Raw genomic sequence first — 21202 nt, 5'->3', positions numbered from 1 at the left:
CTAATCTTGGATTTCAGGCACTGGTGTATCGGTTAAAACACTCCTGCACAAAAGCAATAAAATTAGTAGTTCAGTATGAAGCTAAATACTAAAATTCTGACAGGCAAGTTGCACACTTTATCACATTTTCATACTATCCACATTCATCTTTAGAAGTCTGAGAATCATTATGTTTGTTTTAGCCTGATAAATACATGTGCTTATCCATTGTGTAACATGTATAGTCATTGATGGACCAGTTATTATGCAGTATCTTTGTAAAAAAATATAAGAAAAATGTACTATTTTGTAAATAAATATTTATGAAACTAATCTTTGTTGTTCATCTTGATGTTGACTTGACTTAATTGTTCAAATACTGGCATCCTCAAAGAGATTCTTTTGTAAAGTGAATCCTACTTTGCCCCCAAAATTAAAGCTGGTGGCGACCGCCTCCGTGGTCTAGTGGTAGAGCGTCCGCCTAGAGAGCGGAAGGTCCGGGGCTCGATCCCGGCCGCGTCATACCAAAAGCATTAAAAGATGGTACTTGTTACCCTGTCTGGCGCTCGGCATTAAGGGGCTAAAACAAGGACTGGTCGGCACGGAGTCAGTATACTGTGTCTGAGTGGGGTATTCATGTTAAACTGCGGCATGGTATGTCAGTGAACTAGCACTATAAATCGGCATCAGTCCGGACTAGTACAAGCAGTCATGCACACAAACGTGCATGCACGTCGCTATATAAGTGCAATAATCTTGGACGCGACATTAAACCCAATTTCACCTCACCTAAAGCTGGTGGCGAGGCAGAGCATTTGACTATGTCAGTTTGACAACATTTCCACTCAACTCACTTTAAACATACGGTCGATATGCTAAGAAATAAGACAAACAGAGCTGTTACTTCATAACATGAAAAACTAAATCCCTGGAAAAGCTGATTTTGTTGAATAGAAAACTTAAAGAATAAAGTTTTGTTTTCAGCATAAATCTTCTGAACTGCTCCCTTGGTGTAGGACATTGTTTGTGAGTGATTGTAGTTTAGAATGTGAATCAGATGGCCACAATGACAGCTGGATTTGAATAGTAGTATCTTGTAAGGAGATACATTTGTTTCCAGATTTGTGGGTGTTAGTAAGTCTTCAACACCCAGAAATTTCATTTTGAACTGATAGTGTTCGCTCGAGGTTTCAAATGTTAGAACTTCCAGGCATCAAATACTCCATAACACCGAGATTATTAAAACACATAATGCTTATCAACATTATAAGATACAGAAGTTATCAATAATTTTTTCCATAGCATTGATATGATGGATAACATCATATGCTTCCATGAGACTTGCCTGGTTAGCAAAATGTGAAGAAGAAAAAATCTAAGTCTAGGTTATTTTGATAATTATTTTGATAATTATTTTGATAATTATTTTTCAAAGTTGATATATAATTAATTTGTTATCAATTTCACAAAGACAAATGGTATTTGTATTTTAAATTCCTGATTGAGAGAGATACTCATTTGCAGTGAAAAGGTTCCAAGGATTTCTGGGATCTAGTCCCATTTATCAGATTTGCAGCACCATCACCCATAAGTTAAACAAGTTTTGAATACCCAACTGACACCTGTTGCCTCAATTCAGTTGAGCTTCACACCTGTATGGACAGACCGGGTGTCACAGAGCAAGGATAAGTCCAACCAAGGCATCATGGAAAGCATTCGTCACCACTCGCCCCTTTCCGTAACCTGCAAGAAGACTCGTCCCCCTATCGATGAATGTTATGTGTGAAAATACTACAAACCAATCAGAATGTGTGTATGATTTCAAGTTCTTTGTCAAAGAATCCCTCAGAAATAATTTTTGATATTACATATGTCTTGCATCCAAAAATATACCCAAGACAGTTAAATGTGTTCAATCATACTGTATAATTCTGCATGTCCAGCTGTGCTTTAAATTGCATCTAAAATATGTATAATATATGGGGAAATATATAAGTGAACCATTACGCAACGAGTTGACAATTGTTTCAGGTCTGCCCGTTTGCGCTAAGACGGGTCCAAGTCACAAATATGGCCATAGAGGGGCACGAGTCGCTATTCGGCTTGTCCCGGAATAACACAAGTTTGTCACGAATGCATGGAAAGGTGGTTAAAAAAGTCCCATCACAGTAAATGCTGTGCGGTAGTATTTAGAACCATTCAAGGGCAGTAGTTAAAATAACTGTATATTTACACATACTTTTGAATATAGTGACAGCTTTGTGATATGTCCTGTATCTTGTAGAGATGGTGAGGCAGATGTTCACAGGTCTATTAGTTTGAGACATCTCCAGCAGAGACACTGTCAATAATGAATGGAAAGAATAGTACCAGTTTAAGCTCACTTGATAGTCACCAGCTGGGCATACCAGCAAGGCAGCCTAATGGAAGTTGAGCCATCATTAAAAGCATCTGTTGCATTGGTAGGTAGGAGTTTGTTTTTCATCCGGAGTGAGACCATTAGTGATGGTTAGGGACGACCAATGCTGATGTGAGGGTCTTTTGCAGGGTCGTGAGGGTTGCTCAAAACAAAGGCTTTCTCTTATTGTGGCCTTGTCAGCATCAACATTCCAAGTGGTTATGGCCATTGTATCAATTCAAATTCACACATCCGTTTATGATATTAGCAATGTTATTTGATCTGCAAAAGTAGGCATAACATTGTTGCCTAGCACACTTAGTTTCACGTCATTGGGCTTTATATCCGTCGAGAAGACGTAACAATATTTTATATTTTTTCCATTTTATTTTTAAGAAAAATTAATCATTTAACATTCTGAAGTTTCAAAAGAAATATTTGCAAACTTTAGACTTCAGGGCTTTTTTCACATATCTGTCTTAGTGTTACACTTGTAACTATGGGTACTTTGATCGATATGTGAAAAAGGAAGATGTTCTTGAAACCACCTCCACCATCAGTTAAACAAAACAAAAATAATCCAGTCATTTCTTGGAACAAACTTTATTATAACAAGAGTTTAACTTTAACATGTTTGATTGCACATGATTTATGTGAAAGAATACCCCTGAAACACAAAAGAATCAATTTGTAAACTACAAGAGTCTGTTTGGGGTACCCCTTGGGAGTCCATGCTTTTTATCAGGATTTCTGAATGCCCCGATTTAGGTCTTCACCAAGTGCTTACTCTTTTTCTTCCTGGGTTTATCGCTGGAATCTTGCCTTAAAGGCAAATTATGTCCACTTGCATGTGTCTCAACGTAATTTTGTTCTTGACTGTTGTCCTCCACCTTAGTAGATGAGTTGTCGAAGTTCAGTGTTCGCATCTCGCCATCTGGCAAGATGACCCTCTGGATGTAAGGGAAGGAAGTCAAGTTCTTGGCTGTTTCCTGAATGGGATACTGCATCTTGGGGTCCATAACCCGGAATGGGATTCCTGTAGATGTGAATCCAACTTGACCTGGACTTGTGGGGTGGAAAAGTTTGGCATACTGCTGTGACAACTTTATTTTCTTCTCAGCAAGTTTGAGCTTCCCCGTCAGTTCCTTCAGAGACTCCAGTTCCCGGCCAGACTTTGATTTCAGTCGGTTTACCTTCTTCACAGCAGTCGTATGGTGTTGGTCCAGAATGTCATTCGTGTGTTTTCCGTTGGTCAAAGTGTGCAGAGAGTGTCCTTTTCCATATGAAGCTGTCATATTCAGGAGATGGGAAAGTGGAGTGTTGCCAGGTGGTACACACTTGATACCCGAAGACTCTGGTGATGTAAAATTTTGATTTAGTGCCCTATATGGTAATGCAGTGTTTGGTTCAGTTTTGTTCGTTTGATTTACATTGAGACCACTGGTAACAGGATTTGGCAGAGGAAGGACCTGATCCACAAGATCAGTTACACAGTCTGTGAGACTTCTTATGTCACCTTTAGACAGATCCAGGGGTTTCTGATCTCTAGGCACCTGCAGATGATGGGGGTCAGATGGGAGATGTCCCAAGCCAAAAGTATGATGTTTAGCAGACTGGGTAGTACTGCCTGAGAGAGGTCTGACAGGAGCTCTCTCCAATGTTGACTGAATCCTGGGACAATTGCTAGCATCACCTCCTGGATGAGGCATCATGAAGGGACGAAGGAGAGGGGTTGCCCTATCAAAGCCAAACTTGGCTGTTGCAATAGTCTTCATGTTCTGCATACTAGCAGAGATGTTTGGCCGGACTAATCCAGGCATACTGATGTTCTCATTCATCATTGGTGCACACCTACAATGCCAACATATACGTAATGGTTAAATATGGACACTAATTTTATCCGAGCCAACTGAAAATCTAGAATGATGCGTGAATATCATTTACACTAGAATATATAAATATACTGAAGTGAGTGAATGTTATTTAACACAGCAATCAGCAATATTCCAGTCATATCACTGTGGCCAGTTGATAATCCAGTCTGTCACTAGTGGTTAGTATGACATCGCCTCTTGCTGTTGGTTAGCATAGTTAGGATGACAATCAACTGAGCCTCACCCCAAATCCATTTCGGTTGCCTCTAACAACAAGCATAAGGTTATTGGGCACATTCTAACCCGGGTTCCCATGTGTTTCCATTCCAAAAGTAACATTTAAGTTATATTGATTGCTTCCTTTTTATGTATTCTCTCCAAGCAATCGAAAGATATTGACTGATGAGAAAAATGAGTGATTTATCATTTCCCCAATTTTCCCCCAACAGATATTACCATCTACAGATTCCTTCCTGTAATCTTAATGTTGCTGTCAGATCATGCATGTTGAGATTGGATGTTGAAGCAGCACTTCCTGACTGAAGATGGAAGATATTCTGAACTGCGTGAGATGGCACCAAACCTGGCTTGACCATAGGTGGATGCCAGGAGGGGGTAGTAACAACTTCAGGTGGAGGTGGGGCTGGGGGAGAGGGATGAGGCAGGAAGGAGATCAGGCAATCAGCAAGGTCTTGGCTATCTCCAAGAAGCACACTAATGTAGCGTGAGGTCTGGAATGAAAATACTTTTGAAATAATTTGTGTATGGAAGACATATACATATCATATTATATATGACAATGCTTCAGACTAGAGTGGGCTTATTTGTCACTTGACCAATATATATAATTAATATTCAAGTCAACCTGAAGTTAAAACAGACAAAGTGGATACTTTAAGTTGTATAGTGTTTTTCAAGTTGCTTTGTTAGTTGAAGGTCTAAATTCACCAGATGAACCCCTACTTGTCCTATTTCTACATTGAGGTATTTTGCTCATGAGAAAACTAGATTCTGCAAGAATGAGTCTTGAGACAATGTTTTAACTCGTATAACAGTAAACATACCTTTCTAAAACTTTCTGAACATGTACTGTCGTAGTCACACAGTAGAGCTATCAGAGCTCTGAATACCTCAGACTTGGCAAAGTAATTCACTTTGATCATGTTCATTAAAGCCTGGAATGGGGCAACCTGTCTGCTCGTCATCCAGGTAGTTCCCATGCCTGAATTGTCAAAAATGTAAAAACAAATTATGTTCATTACATTGCCTTTCTGACAAATAAAGTTTCAAATAAATTCATAAAATATGCTAAAAAATGGTAGAAATTTCAGGTGATTTATCTGAAACAATGCTTGGGACAGGGCTATAAACACACATCCATTCTTGTTTCCCGGTGTAATCAGTGATGTATGATAATGGTTTAAATATGAAAATACCCTGTCACGCCTTCTAACTCACAGCTAGAATCTAGTGATTGTTGTTCAATAATTTCCTGAAAAAATTATTTGCTTATTATGTAGTTGTATGCCTTATAAACATGATCAAAATCATGAAAATGTCTTTTATTTGGTTTTAAAGTAGTGATAATACTTCACTAATAGTTTACATATTCCAGAGCGTTGAAGCATTTTTCATGTAACCTTAGTAGGCGACACTAAATAATTAGGGGGAAACAACTCTTATAAACACTTGCCGACACTAAGAGTTACCTCCCGTACCTTCATTGATCGACGACAGGACTATATAAGCGACAAGTCTATTATAAGCTATCTGATATCATCTGAATGATTCATTACTTAATTCACAAGAGGATTACCGTAATAATAAGACCATGACAGTACATAAATGAATAGATCCAGCATACTCTTTACAAAATCCACAACCACGTTCAAATTTGGCTTCTCTCCCATGAACGTCGCGATATCGTAGATCGAATGAGAAAGAACAAAATAATGGACAAGGACGAAGTTAAAGAAATCATTCTTCATGAAGGACATTACTAATAATCATGAAATGTATCGTCATACCGCCCTTATCTCTCTTCATTTCTTTCACATTCGTCGACTTCGAAAATGGCGTAGAATATCACGTGACTAAACACTCGGAAAATTTCGGACAAAGTCGTCCCGCAGCGTTGTCCGAGGCACGGGTGGCCCGATCGCCTTAGGTGCCGAAATTCGCAATGCAGAGTTGCGTCCCTCAGGCACGCCAGAAACTAGGGCTGGGACGAGCCCAAATTTACTACCCGGGTACCCACCCCCCTATTACAAGACCCTAACCGGGTACCCACTGTAGGTCTCAGGAGATGTCTCAAAATGTTCGAATGGGAACATTTTTAGCATATCCCTGGCAAAACGTATGTAGATACATGTATTAAACAATCTGGTCATTCACACACTGAAGTCGAATTTAGTTATATCTTTATTCAACCACATGAAAAATCAGAAGGAATGGGTGCATAGTCAGAAAGAAATGCGAACATTAGTGACTTGTAGTGTAACCATAGAGTTCTGGATAATTTTTGTCATCAAACAATATATCACGTGACTAACCACGGGTCCGGGTAGTCCTGTGGGTACCCGGGTCCTACTCAGTACCCACCTGACCCGGGTACCCGAGTTACCCGTCCCAGCCCTACCAGGAACATATGATCTAAGGTTCGAGTCCCGGTTCGCCCTGATTATGGTTCTGTTTGTCAGCACCAAAAGAGACCTGCATCATTTCGGGCTTTCCTACCACGTATACCTAAGCTGTCACGCCGTGGTATAAATGAGATACTGTCAAAAGCGGCGTTAAACCCAACAAACTCACTGACTCAAGCGTAATGCCTTGACGATGAATGTGTCAGGCGATTTGTTAAGTAATATACACATACACTAATAAATATATATAGCTGATTGAATAAATGTGTTTTTGTCATTCTTAATATGAAATATAGATCACGCCATGTGGCATCCAATTAACAATATATAATATATATATATATATATCCAATAGCAAGCTCGGGATGGTGACTTAGGTTTCTGATATTCAAGGACGAGTTTTGACATATGAGAGCAGTCATTCTCTATCAGACGCGGTGCTATGAACTAGTTTGACGCTGTAAACAGCATCATCGAATATAATGAACATTTTCACTGTGATGGAAATATCTTTACTTGGGTATTGACGAAAAGACCGATGTTTCCATCCCCTTTTCCGAACGTGGAAAGTGCGTGCTATGGACTGTGAATCATATTTCAAAATAAAAAGGTTTGAGATAAATGGACCGAAAATTCCCGTACATCAGTGGTGACAACGCCGACATGTTGCTGACGATATTGGGTACTTCTGCGGCTGCAGTCGTCACCTTGTGCTTGTTTGTCGTTTGGGCATTCCCCTGGATTAAATACGACCTGCAGTATCTGAGAACAGGGTTGAGGTTAGTCCGGAATATAAAGAGGAGAACCAACAAGCGCGACTTCGCCGTGGACTGTCTGGAGAGGCAGGTGCGTGAACGGCCCAAACAGACGTTCATCATCTACCAGGACAACAATTACACCTACGAGTTCGTGGACCAGAAAGCTAATCAGATAGCTCGGGCTGCCCTCAAACTGGGACTCAAGGCTAAAGATGTTGCTGCAATCATGATGACTAACGAACCCGCGTTCATCTGGACATATTTCGGTAGGCATGATTTACAAATTGCTGAAACCTAGTTATAATCGCAGAATCCTATGTTGTTAGACACAAGGAAATGGGAGTTAAAAAACAACCCTGTTCTTAAAGTGCGTTTTTGAACTTCCTGCTATATACTTGCACTTAAAAAAAATAATATATGCACGTGTGTTCGACGATAGAAAGGCAATGCAGGTTAGACCTGGCATTTGGTTGTGAGTGCACGTTTTTGTGAAGGTCCCCAAATTACTACCACTACCACTTCTACGACGACGACACTACTACTACTTCTACTACTACAACGACGACGACTCATGTTACTACTACGACTACTGCCACTACTACTACTACTACTACTATTAATAATAATAATAATAATTCATCTCCCCGGGGCAAGCGTGTCCACTAGCCTATATCAAAGCCTAGTTTCTACAAGACTTTGATAAAAAGGCTTGTGGACACTCTTGCCTCGGGCAGATGCTACTACTTTTACCACCATTACTTTCTGTCACAACACAGAATGCTCAGTATTGTATCCTACATTTCCCCCTATTGTTTAAGGTCTGCAGAAGATCGGCCTGTCCGTCTCTCTCATCAACTACCACCTCCGTCACAAGTCTCTCGCCCACTCCATCACCAGCTGCAAGCCGAAGTTACTCATCGTAGGTCAAGGTCAGTACAAATAAAACCCGCGCGCGTTTTGATGTACCCATTATTATTCTCGTCTGTAACAATGTTTTGTCTCTTACTATTTAGAAAAAACCCTGTACCAATTATATCACTGAATGATACAATGCCGCTGTGTTTTGTCGTAACAATAACACGTGACACACGTGAAATGTTCGGACAAGATGGGCTGAGTAAGTATCTGTACAAGACGGGTTTAAGTGGGTGTTTGTACAAGATGGCGATAAGTTTGTGTTTGTACAAGATTAGCTTAAGTGGGGTTTTGTACAAGACGGTTTTAAGACTGTGTTTGTACAAGATGGCGTTAAGTGGGTTTTTGTACAAGACGGGTTTAAGTCTGTGTTTATACAAGATGGCGTTAAGTGGATGTTTGTACACGATGGGTTAAGTGGGTATTTGGACAAGATGGGGTTAAGTGGGTGTTTGTACAAGATGGGGTTAAGTGGGTATTTGGACAATATGGGGTTAAGTGGGTGTTTTTAATCACGATATTCAATTAATTTGCACTTCGCGAGGTAAGACCCGTTTTATTACAATATTATATAAATGTTGAGTATGGATCAGATCGTCTTGACTGGGCACCGCTATTTTGTTTGAAGCAAGTGCAAGTAATATGATAGTGGAATCTGATTGGTCAGTATGAGGGACATCTAGAAGGAACATAACTCGTCCTTGTCATTGGTAGCGCAACGATCTAACAACGAAATTCCTGCCTAGTTCGGGATTGGTGGAAACTGGACTTTTATAGTCAGTCAACTCCCTTGCCTCGGGAAGATGGCGATTGGACTAGATGGGGCTAAGTGGGTATTTTGGTCAAGATAGGGTTAAGTGGTTGTTCGGACAAGATGAGGCAAGGGGATGTTTGTACTGGGATTTTATCGAACAAAATATGTTGCAGACACTGTAGCTCTCCAACGATGAAAAGTGTTGTTTTCAGTCGCCGTTTCATTAACTCATGTTATTTTTATTGTAGATGACGTACTTACTGAAGCCGTGCACACAATACGGGATGACATCAAATACATACAGGTATTAGCACATGGTCCGACACCAGCAAGATTCAACCTGGATTCACTGACAGAGATAGCAGAACGCGAGTCGACAGACACTGTTGATTACAAGTACAGAGCGGACGTAACAGCCTCAGACATTGCCTCGTTCATTTTTACTTCCGGTACAACAGGTGTGTGGCATTTTGCTTAGACGCCGTACAGGGAATTTTCTGAATTTAGTATATCTGCTACTACGCTTAGCATTACAGGTAGAGCAATTTCCAAAACATTGTATAATTGATGGAAACGAAACATGTTTCTCACTGCTTCAGGACAATAACTCTCCCATAAACACCTTTCGCTTCATGTCGAGCAGTAGTCCAACAGCTCAAGCCTTTGATGTCTACGTTTCACAGCTTTTGATGTACAATCGAGCATGCTCTTTCTACCAAGATTTCAAAGACCGGCATGCGACTCTTGCTGAGAAGTTTTTTTGATGAAGGTTACAACACTGAAGATCTCAGTTAAGCTTTCAAAAGGTTTTATGGAAGACATCTGGCGCATCAGTACAAAAATGATGTCCGATGCAATTCCGTATTTATGACTTGTACCATACGTTCCCGTGTTGTTTTTTCAAGTGGACAATTGACTTGCCTTTGCATGTGTTTGTAACAGGTGCCACTGGTGGGACAGGATACGCTCGAACACCTGGTATCATCACTTTTTGATAGTGATTCATAAACACATGCTCGTGGTACATTCGGAATCGTACAATCGACTCTGCTTTTAAATAGCAGGAATTTCTAGTGGTCATGGGAAGGGTTTTGTCCCTAAGTATTCTTCAGTTTTAGAGTTGAAGATTACTTTAGAACATCGTGAAATCCATGCAAGAGACGAACGTCACACGAGAATGTAAATTTATGTTGCATGCTACCGTGTATTCCAATTCCTCAGTCAACATATAATTCAGTTTTTTTAGTAAGATGCCATGACGGCGTGGATATCTTTATAAGTTTTCAATGCAAGTTTCGCTATTTCTTTCCAGGTTTACCGAAACCCGCCATTGTCACCCACAAGCGGACCATCCTTGCCACTGCTATATTTTCAACCTTCAACTTCAATGAACGTGACATTCTTTACGAAACCCTTCCCCTGTATCACTCCGCGGGTCTCACTATCGGTGTGTTCTCTGTGGTTCAGACAGGTCAGTGCCACGATATAGTTCGTCCGAATAGAAGGGTTACAGACAATGTCGTTCAGTCAGAGATGACTAAAATAATCAAAATACGAGAATGCGTTTGTGTTCTGACATCTTGACAATTATGCTGCATCGCGGTACAGCAGATAGAGAGACATCCCATTCAATATGGCACGTTCTGGAAGTTATCAGCTCTATCATGTCTGAAGCAATATTCTCTCTAAAATGTCCGAAGAATACATATTTGTAATTTGAGAATGTGGCCACCCAGTACTTGGTAAAACTACGAGGGGATATCAGAAAGTATAGGTTGTCGTTATGCTTACATGTGACATATACTACTCAAAACAAGTTAAAGAATACCTAAAAGGCGACTAACAGGATCGGGTGGTCAGGCTCGCTGACTTGGTTGATGCATGTCATCGATCCCAATTGCGCGGATCGATGCTCATGATATTAATCACTGGATTGTCTGGTCCAGACTCGATTATTTACAGACCGCCGTCATATAGCTGGAATATTGCTGAGTGCGGCGTTTAACAACAAACCAACCAATAAAGAATACCTGCTTCTTTCATATAACTATATTTAATCTGTCATGGCTGGCGGGTATTTCCTTCCCAACGTCCCAGTTGGGGGTGTTCTTTAACTTGTTTTGAATAGTATATGTAAGTATTGACCTGTTAGTTGAGTTAAGTTTCACAATTTGGTCCAGTGACTTGATAATTGACTTCGTGACGTACCCTACTCCTTAGCACATGGACAAATGTGAGCGTTGAGCAGTCATCACATCTTTTTATCCAAGATGGTCAATCACCAAAGAATAATTATGATAGGCTACATGCTGTTTATGGGAAGCTTCCCCCAAAATACGCCACAATTAACGTTGTGTGAAGGAATTTGAGTATGGGAGGGAGTTTGTAAGATGGCCTCAGCTCTAGTCGACCAACCACCAGCACCACAATAGAAAACACTGATGCCGTCCACAACCTGGCCCTGAACAGCAGGTGTATTACACTCCATGCGTTAGAGTAGAACATTTTTGACATGTCAAAGGTTTGTGCCCGACGGGTTCCCGGAAATCTGTCGGATGAAATGAAGGCTACGTGGGTAACCGTCTCTAATACCCCTGTAACCAGACATAATCGCAAGGCAGAAAATGTTCAGTCTAGGAGAGTGACAAGTGATGAGACCCAGAACCACCATTATAATCCCGAGAGAAAACACTAATCCATGGAGTGGAAACACTTTTAAGGTGGATTTCTCCTCCATCCGGGCAACTCCCCAGTTCACACCAGCCATGTTGCAATGGCTGCGGTACTTCCACATTTTTCATCAGATCTGGCCGCTATAGTGACTACTGTCTACTTACAAATTTGAAAATACACTTACATGGTCAGAGATTAAACGAGGGCCAAGAACTGGTTGCCGCTGTGGATGGCTAGTTGACAGATCAGGGTGGGACCTTCTACCAAACAGGGATAACTGACCCGGAGAAGGAACAGGTGTATTAATCTGCAAGGAGACTTTGTTGAAAAATAATTAAAGCGCACGACAGTATTTCAGATATATGCATGCTGGACCCAAAACCTTTTGATATTTGCTCGTACATCTTCGTTGTCGAAGACAATCCACTTTTCAGTGATCGTCCGGGGTGTTTCCCGAATGATGCCCTTTGCTTAAATAGACAGGTGAATTTGACCTTCACTGGCGACGAGCGTTACCAGTAGGCCATGTCATTCCAGGCCAGTTAGTAAATAGGTTGTGGTGTATCTATTTTTACACGTCGGTATACGTGGGCTGGTGGTAGGTAGGTAACTGAACGGAGAGTAAGATCACCTCAGTGTTAATGGTATTTACCTTCACATGTCTGAACACTGCATATAACCCTGCGTCCATCTACTTTGCATCTGTCACATCGATACACCCACAACTTGAATATAGACAGACAAAATGTATTTAGTGCAGGATTAATAGAGTTTGATCTGTTGGACATCTGTTCTTTGGCTGTAATTGTCAAAGCGTGAGTGAGGGAATATTTGTTTACACCGCTTCAGTACTTTTCCAGCAAAATCAAAACAAGGGACATCAGAATTGCTTTTCACACATCTTTGGTGAGGATTCGAACCCGGGTCTTCGAATTCAGCGTGACAAGCGGACGCTGTAGCTAATATTCCGGGCTACCCTACCTCCCGTTGTTGTTATTGTGTAGTAACTGAAGACATTATCTATGTATACATACAGGTGCTGTCATGGTATTGCGGACCAAATACTCCGCAAGGAACTTCTGGTACGACTGTCGTAAACACAACGTCACCGTGGTGCACTACATCGGGGAAATGTGCCGGTACCTCGTCAACAGACCAAAGGTAAGGATCGATCGAAGGGCAAAGAGGAATGGAGACGCAATGAAATATGGCTAATGAAACATGATTAAAACAGTATATACGTATTCAGTGAAATGGAAAAATTATAGAATAATACAGAAAATCTTGATATATTTTTTCATAAAAGAAGCATGGTCAGGAATTTTTAAAACTGGAAACATATCTTAAAACACATCGATGATTTACGTTTTCAAAATGGTGCTTACTAAAAGAACTGGTAAATTAGTAAGTGAGTTTAACTCAACATCTTAGTTATATCACGGCTTATAGACTTGAGTGAGCGAGTGAGTTGGGTTTAACGCCGCTTTTAACAGTATTCCAGTTATATCACGGCGTGTCAGCTTAATGTGGGAGGAAAGCCCGAAGTGATGCAGGTCTCAGACGTTTACCACTTCGGTGAAACCCACGAGCACGGGTATGGTACTGACAAACCTAGAAACATAAACGGGGCGAACCGGGATTCGAACCCACAATCATAGTTATAGACTTGAAGTGAGAGGAAAGTGATGCAAGCCTTTCCCGATGCAAATGTTTACCACAATAGTGAAACTTACGAGCACGGGGGTAGGGCTGACAAACCAAGGACTAACAGAGCGAATGTGGAATTCAAACCCATTTTCATTAGGTTGAGGGACGCATTACAAATTGTGGCAGCTATATTAAGTTACAGCTATATACTTTTGTAATAAATATGTAAAAGACAGCAATTGGGATACAAGATGATTTATTGATGAAACCTCTTACCACCCTTTGTGATTCCGGGTAAGAAATCTGGCCCACAGCACCTTATTATTGTCGTAACAGGAGACTGAAAGTGGACCGGATGGCCAGGCTCGTTTACTTGGTTGATGGCATATCTTCTGTCCTTATTGCCTGGATCGTTGCTCACAACATCAATCATTGGATATACTGGTTCAGGCTCCATTCTTTACACACAGCCATCAAATAGCTGGAATATTGCTGAGTTCGCTGTTAAACGAAACAATAAGAAACATGTTATCACCTGAGATACATACTTGTGACAGACCTTCATGAAAGATGTGCTGAGTGGACTTATTTTAATGATGTGACTACATACCACTTAATAGCTTGACGTGTCCCGTGAAGATTCCGGGTCAGAGAAGGTCTTCAGCCACCCATGCTTGACGTAAAAAGTGACTGTGCTTGTCGTAACAGGCGACGAACGGGATCGGGGGGTCAGACTCGCTGACTTGGTTGATGTATGTCATCGTATCCCAATGTGAATCACTGGATTGTCTGGCCCATACTCGATTATTTACAGACCGCCGTCATTTAGCTGGAATATTGCGGAGGGCGACGTGAAACAACAACCAGACAAACAATAGCTTGATGCACAGGCTTCCAGAGAGTGGACGTACAAAATGCACCCGTGTTTTGTATATTCATCAGCGAGAATCATCAAAGATATCATGAATATGTTTACGAAACACACGTGTTTGAATGATGATGATACGAGTACGAACGCGAAAGAAACCCGTCTAAGCGATTCGAAATCTAGCCAATTTTTTCTCAGGTCCCAGAAGAAGTACATCACAACATCCGGGTGGCAGTAGGAAACGGTCTTCGAAAGGGCATCTGGGAAAATTTCACAACGAGGTTCCAGATCCCGCGGGTGGTGGAGTTTTACTCTGCAACTGAGTCAATTATAGGATTTGCAAATATATTCAACAAGGTGGGAATGGTTGGGAGGTCTTCTCCGCTGACGGTGAGTTCTATAGCTACTTGTAGAATCTTTCTCCAGGTCTGTATGGATACCAGGAAGCCATACCGAGGCAAGTAACATAAATGTGAACATTGAATAAGTTAAATCTCAATAAGGGGACAAAACAAGGACTATTTGGCTCGGAGTTTGTATACATGTACGTGTCTGAGTAGGGTATTTATGTTACATTGCGGCATGGTGAGCCAGCGCTATACAACCGGCATCCACGCACGCACGCACGCACGGGCGCACGTACGTACACACGCAGACACGCATACGAGCCAGAATGAAATTAATTTTAATAATAGGGATTACAACTGAACAGACTTGCTCTTGCTCCCCCCTCAAAAAAAATATAAAATAAAATAAATAAATAAATTAATTAATTAATTAATTAATTAATTAATTAATTAATTAATTAATTAATTAATTAATTAATTAATTAATTAATTAATTAAAAAATAAAATAAAAATAAACAAACACAATTAAATAAATATATAAATTTAAGACAGGGAGACTTTATAGTCTATACACCTCACTGGTTATAATCATTTAAAACACATCATTGTTTCTTGCTTCGGTATGGTTTTACTGTACCCATACGTTAACACATGCCCTTGGCTACTGCTATAGGAAACCGTCGTACACCCAAACTACGACATACCTCTGAAACAACTGAACTATTACCTCATTTCAACAACTCACCCATTAACTCATCTCAACAGCTGACCTATTAACTCATTTCTAACAACATAACTGACATGTTTCTTTCACCACCTCTGTCATTAAACATGTCCATTGTGTACTGTACATTCCTGAAACACGCGGTATTCAAGTTTGCCTGAACCTACGAACAACAACCTACATGGGCGCTTTTTATTCATATTACCCATAAGGGTAGGCCACAGGAACTCGATGATAGCGTGTATAGCATAATATATTCGCAGAGAGAGAAAAATCCCACCCTCTATACATATTGATAGCGTGTATAGCATAATATATTCGTTGAGAAAAAACAAATCCCATCCCTCTATACATATGGTCTATATGTATAGAGGTGTTGGATTTTTTTTCTCTACGAATATATTATGCTATACTTGCTATCATGGAGTTCCTGTGGGGTAGACCGACGTGTGTAATATCTTGTGTATTATAGCGATTTTCAGTGCTGATTGGTCAGTTGAAGCGATATTACATCACAGTGCTTTGATGTTTAGGCGCCTTCAGTGAATTTTATCTGTAGGGTTGAGATATCTGACGTCCTTGATTTTAGTTCTTAGACCGTCCGTGGGTAATTATAAAGAATAACCTGGCTCAGTCATTCATTCACTCGGGACAACTATCCTTAGTTCTCGAAGCTGCTCGTTGGTTCTTCTCAAATTACACCATATCGATAGGCCATTGTCTATAACAATTATATACCTGTAACAGACTGGTTCATGTCTCTATGACCTCCCCGTACATGTTCACCCTACTGTCTACTATTACCCCAGTCTCATGACAATCCGATCTTTTACTCCGACACGATATACCTCGCTGCTTGGATATGTGCTCAGATCTGCACGTAGAGAGGGACCATATCGGAGTAACATATCGGATTGTAATGAGGCTGACTATCAGTACTGAGACTTGAGATCGCAGATTTTCTGCAGTTACCTTGGGTTTTGCATGAACTATGTTAAACTTATGGACCCGATTATGACCCTCGGCGTACACAGATATCTGTAAACTGTATCAAACGTACACTAGCCATAACTGATTACTACCAAGTATATTCAGCTGCGTGGTTTATATTATGTTATTATTGACCTGTTGGTCCACACTTTCATTATTTGTTTCCACTTGTTTCCCTTCCTTCAGTGTAAGATATAATTATTATCTACTATCTTTAACGTGTGCTCCTTATATGGTCTTTAAATTCAGAGGCTGCTTGCACCGGCCATATTTGTCCAGTTTGATCACGTGACTGAAACTGCCAAGAGAGATGCTCAAGGGAGATGCGTACAGATAGGGAAAGGTGAACATCGTTGGGCTGTAATCAGTTTCTTCATCACGTCAAAGCTTCATAATCTGAGTACAAGAACATTACTGCAGCACTGCTTGCCTGAGACATTAAGCATTCTGTAATACTTGGATTTCTATGAGGCGCCGTTTTACTAATTATTCCTATTTTTTATGTCAATAATTCATTTATTGACATCACAATTCAATTTTGAGATATTAAATGTATTAATTGATATCACAAATTCAATCTTGAGATATGAATCAATCCGATGTATTTTCGGTGATACATTTTTAGATAACACAAATTCATTTTATGATATCTTATTTTCGAATTTGTGATATCAATAATTACTTATGATATCAATAATTTTATTTTATGATATCATTTATTCGAATTTGTGATATCAGCGATGGATGATTGATGTCAATTAACCGGTATGTATTCTAATATAAATTAATAATTGGCAAGTTTTAACACCAAGTGCTTGATGTTAACATAATTGTGTAGATTTATATGTATAATGCACATATGTGCATTTGGTCTCCAGCATAACCAATGATTGTCATAGTCGACTAAAATGGAAAGGCGGTCAGGCTTTGTGGCTGATTGCGTCATCGTGGATAGCTGCTCATGCTTTCTGCCACTGGTTTGACCTGTCGAGACTCGGTTATTAACATGCGATCGTTATATAGTTGGAATAGCTGACGGCGGTAAACGACATTCTATTACTGCTTTCAGACAGTGTGGGCCTTCTCATCTCTCCGGTAAACAAACAGAGGACATTCGAGGGCTATTTTGACCGCCCGGCTGAGAATGAGAAGAAACTTCTCTATGACGTCTTTAAGTCTGGCGACGTCTACTTCAACTCGGGCGACCTTTTCTACGTAGACAACGAATATTTTGTTTCCTTTCGAGACCGCACGGGAGATACATACAGGTAATTGCTACTTATGCTACTGTAACATTTTACCAGTTCGAGCGAGATATACGAGTGTACCAAGAGAAGCCGTTGAGCCATTTGACCGACTGGAACCAAGGGCATAGGCATGTCCACCCTAAACCCCTTTATAATTATTCAGGCACTTAATAATCTTGCAGAAAGTGGGCATGAGTGTTTTGAAATAAACCTTTTGGTCTAAAATATTGAAACCTGATTAAGCTGGTTGGTTGGTTTGTTGTTTTACGCCGCACTCAGCAATATTCCAGCCATATTCCAGCTGATCACCCGATCCTGTTAGTCGCCTCTTACGGCAAGCATGGGTTGCTGAAGACCTTTTCTACCCCGGAATCTTCACGGGTCGAAGGGCGGTCGGGTAGTAACGCCGAAGACCCGGGTTCGATTCCCGACATGGGTACAATGTGTGAAGCCCATTTCTGGTGTCCCCCGCCGTGATATTGCTGGAATATTGCTAAAAGCGGCGTAAAACCATACTCACTCACTCACGGGTCGAAACCTGATTGAGACTGACTCACACACTTTGTGTCCAGTAACCGTACTGGGGTTACCGTAACCCTTCATCTCTTTAATGTCAGTTTTTCTCTATGTCACTACATTTTGAAAACAAAAGCCAGTGAGTGTTTTCGTTTGGGCCGCTATGTTGTTTTTATTAGGAATTCTCATTCAATGTTCATATCGCCGCCCCCCCCCCCCCCAAAAAAAAAAAGTATACGTAGATGTATTTGGAGGTAAGTGATTAAATAAGTCAATCGGAAATGTAGTACAGATCCGTAGACACCAGTAGTGACCATTAACTCGTCAATCAAGACTGTTCGTTTTGCAAAACGCCATTTTTGTTACTTGACCAGCGTGTATTCTTTCGCTTCCAACAGCGGTCTCCTGGTTTTCGAGAATATTTTTTGTTAAAGTTGATTTTGTATACAATCATATCGAAATGTATGACAAAGAATTTTCGTGACCCCAAATATATTTTGAAACTTTTGTTTACATTTTTTTTAATTTTGCAAACACGCAAATACATTTTTAGTCGCAAAATACAAGGAGTAGTGAACCTTCCCTATGTGGCAAGGTTTTACATTTGTAATGAAAGAATTTAATTTTCCGGGAGAAAACTACACAAAAAGTATATCATAAATAGGATATTTCATGTTTCTCTCATCTCGTGACGGGGGTAAGGGAGATATGCTCTATATATCTGTGTCTCATGTTTGACTTAGATGGAAGGGAGAAAATGTGTCCACGCATGAAGTAGCCACTGTGCTGTCCGCCGTCGACTTCATCCATGACGCCAACGTGTATGGCGTCACTGTCCCAGGTTCGTGTGTTTATGCTCCTCTAATGTCGGCCTTGGGATTAACTTCTCATTCAGCAGCATATGTGCAGGAACCTGTCTGAAGCAGATGTAACACAATTAATAGCACTTACAGAATGTCATGATCTATGTGGGTAAACGGTAATGATGTTGGAACTTTTAAACGACATATTCCTGGTTTGTATCTCATGGCAATTGGTGAATGTTGTAAATATATTTTATAAATAATAATTTTTTATAGTTTGAGATGACGTTTATGATCGATTTTTAAAATTTTATTACTATGTTAATAAATAATGTTTTGCGTAGGTTACAAATTCGTCAGTCTCTGTTTCCTTTACCAGGTTGCGAAGGAAGAGCCGGAATGGCTGCTGTTCGTCTGAAAGACAATACTTCTATTGATTCCAAGAAACTTCAAGAAATTAGTGCACATTGCGCGGAACAACTTCCTGCTTATGCACGTCCCAAATTCATACGCCTTCAGCGAGAAGTGAACCTGACTAGCACCTTCAAGCACCAGAAGGTTCGGCTAGTGAATGACGGATTTGATCCATCCATCACAGACGAACCGCTGTATTACTTTGACAAGGTCTCAAACCAGTACAGGGTCCTCACACGGGCAGTGTATGCAGACATCTTTGTTGGGAAGATCACTGTCTAAGGAGACATGACTGAAGTGTCGCCAACAGAGTTTTCATGAGCGAACTAGGACACTAGGACAGTCACACCAATCCCTTACTCAGCCTCAGCTGAAGTCATAATTACAAAGTATGTTTGGTATTCAGTTAACAGGGATTCTATTGACTGCTACAAACACAGCGTGAATGTTATACTATGGTAACTGTAGATCCGGAACTTGTTTGTCAAAACTGGTTTACCACGGTAACGTCCAAGTGTATCGGCTTGCAGCATTTAGATAAGATGCTTTATTCTCAATTTAACAAGACCCCATGGGTTTCCGGGGCTGAATGTGTCCCTAAATCTCATGCTTGTGGTGAGAGCCGAGCACTGGGTGACTGATGGTGCGCGTCGTTCTATAGCCACCCGACAATGTACCACTGCTTTGTCTTGTCCGGACCCTTAGTAGTGATTTAGTTTCTTGTCAGCATACACAGCACTCTACGAAGTCATTCAAAAATCGTTTGACAAATGGTTCCGAGAAATTTATAAATTAAAAAAAAAAGCCCAGTGTTATACGTTATGTTTTTTTATACGTTATGGCTACTTGAGCACATCTCAAAGGTATATATATATCACTGCCAGCTTCTGTATCTGTGTACTCGGGTTCTGACCCTTTCTACTACATAATACAAGGTCCACATACATTATTTGACACAGATACCGTTTGATCAACTTCACTGCATATCGAAAAGTGACAACGCTCTCGTAGAAGCACGGCTGGCCCAGTCGTCAGAGGCGCCGCGATTCGCTGTGTAGAGTTGCGTCCCTTTTGGTACGCCGGAAACCTATGATTGTGGGTTCGCTATCCCGGTTCGTTAGGTTTGTCAGCACCATACCCGTGCTCGTGGGTTTCACCGAAGTGGTAAACGTCTGAGACCTGCATCACTTCGGGCTTTCCTCCCACATTAAGCTGACACGCCGTCATCTCACTCACTCACTCTCGGAATCTGATGCCGTTATAATGCCAAAGACACTGTTTGCTCCACCTGTCAATTGACGCAGCAGGCAGCATTGTCTCAGCTGTGTCATGGTAGCCTGTACATCATCAGAGCCAGGCAAACTAGTGGTTAACATCATGACCAAAATCCACGCCGTCGTGTCACAGTGAAGAAGCACTGCTCGGCTGAACAAGCATTGGTTACCTGGGACCTATCCTGCCCAGAACTCCATACGTCAGTCTGTTCAAACGTGTGAGGTGAAATGGGGTTTAGTGTAGCTTCAAGATATTTGCACTTGTATAGCGTGTGGGCTGCTTGTAGTAGTCCAGGGTGCCGTTGTGCAAAGTTATCTTAACCCTAAGGGGATCGTAATTCCTATACCTTAACATAGACTTACACAGTCGTAGCGCTA

At 40.8% G+C, this 21202-nt stretch overlaps 2 protein-coding genes across 2 annotated transcripts; one reads left to right on the top strand and one right to left on the bottom strand.

Moving 5' to 3' along the window:
- Positions 1 to 2964: 2964 nt before the first annotated feature.
- LOC124134100 lies at positions 2965 to 6394 on the bottom strand. Its single transcript, XM_046498748.2, has 4 exons — positions 6279 to 6394; positions 5316 to 5473; positions 4708 to 4982; positions 2965 to 4228 (listed from the first exon to the last, which is right to left on the bottom strand). Exons 1-4 carry the CDS (start codon positions 6295 to 6297, stop codon positions 3142 to 3144), a joined length of 1539 nt encoding a protein of 512 aa, XP_046354704.2. The 5' UTR covers positions 6298 to 6394; the 3' UTR covers positions 2965 to 3141.
- A 939-nt stretch (positions 6395 to 7333) lies between these two features.
- On the top strand, positions 7334 to 20354 carry LOC124134150 (very long-chain acyl-CoA synthetase-like). Its single transcript, XM_046498830.2, has 10 exons — positions 7334 to 7917; positions 8470 to 8580; positions 9569 to 9778; positions 10633 to 10791; positions 13030 to 13154; positions 14707 to 14898; positions 16820 to 16913; positions 17640 to 17838; positions 19077 to 19174; positions 19516 to 20354. The coding sequence occupies exons 1-10, from the start codon at positions 7515 to 7517 to the stop codon at positions 19830 to 19832; spliced, it is 1908 nt and encodes a 635-aa protein (XP_046354786.2). The 5' UTR covers positions 7334 to 7514; the 3' UTR covers positions 19833 to 20354.
- The last annotated feature ends 848 nt before the right edge of the window (positions 20355 to 21202 follow it).

The sequence above is a fragment of the Haliotis rufescens genome, unplaced genomic scaffold (assembly GCF_023055435.1).
Source record: "Haliotis rufescens isolate VD_foot unplaced genomic scaffold, xgHalRufe1.0.p SCAF_1, whole genome shotgun sequence".
Taxonomy (NCBI): Eukaryota; Metazoa; Mollusca; class Gastropoda; order Lepetellida; family Haliotidae; genus Haliotis; species Haliotis rufescens.
This window is presented reverse-complemented; position numbering and strand designations above follow the sequence as displayed.

Bases quoted from the DNA above. Each gene is read 5' to 3' on its own strand.
- LOC124134100 (XM_046498748.2), bottom strand. The intron at 4,983-5,315 runs GTATGTTTACTG...TTTTCATTCCAG, and splicing joins GTTCAGAAAGTTTTAGAAAG to ACCTCACGCTACATTAGTGT. The intron at 4,229-4,707 runs GTAATATCTGTT...TTGGCATTGTAG, and splicing joins CAGGAAGGAATCTGTAGATG to GTGTGCACCAATGATGAATG.
- LOC124134150 (XM_046498830.2), top strand. From the start codon at position 7,515: ATGGACCGAAAATTCCCGTACATCAGTGGTGACAACGCCGACATGTTG. The intron at 13,155-14,706 runs GTAAGGATCGAT...ATTTTTTCTCAG, and splicing joins ACCTCGTCAACAGACCAAAG to GTCCCAGAAGAAGTACATCA. The intron at 16,914-17,639 runs GTGAACATCGTT...TACTGCTTTCAG, and splicing joins ATGCGTACAGATAGGGAAAG to ACAGTGTGGGCCTTCTCATC.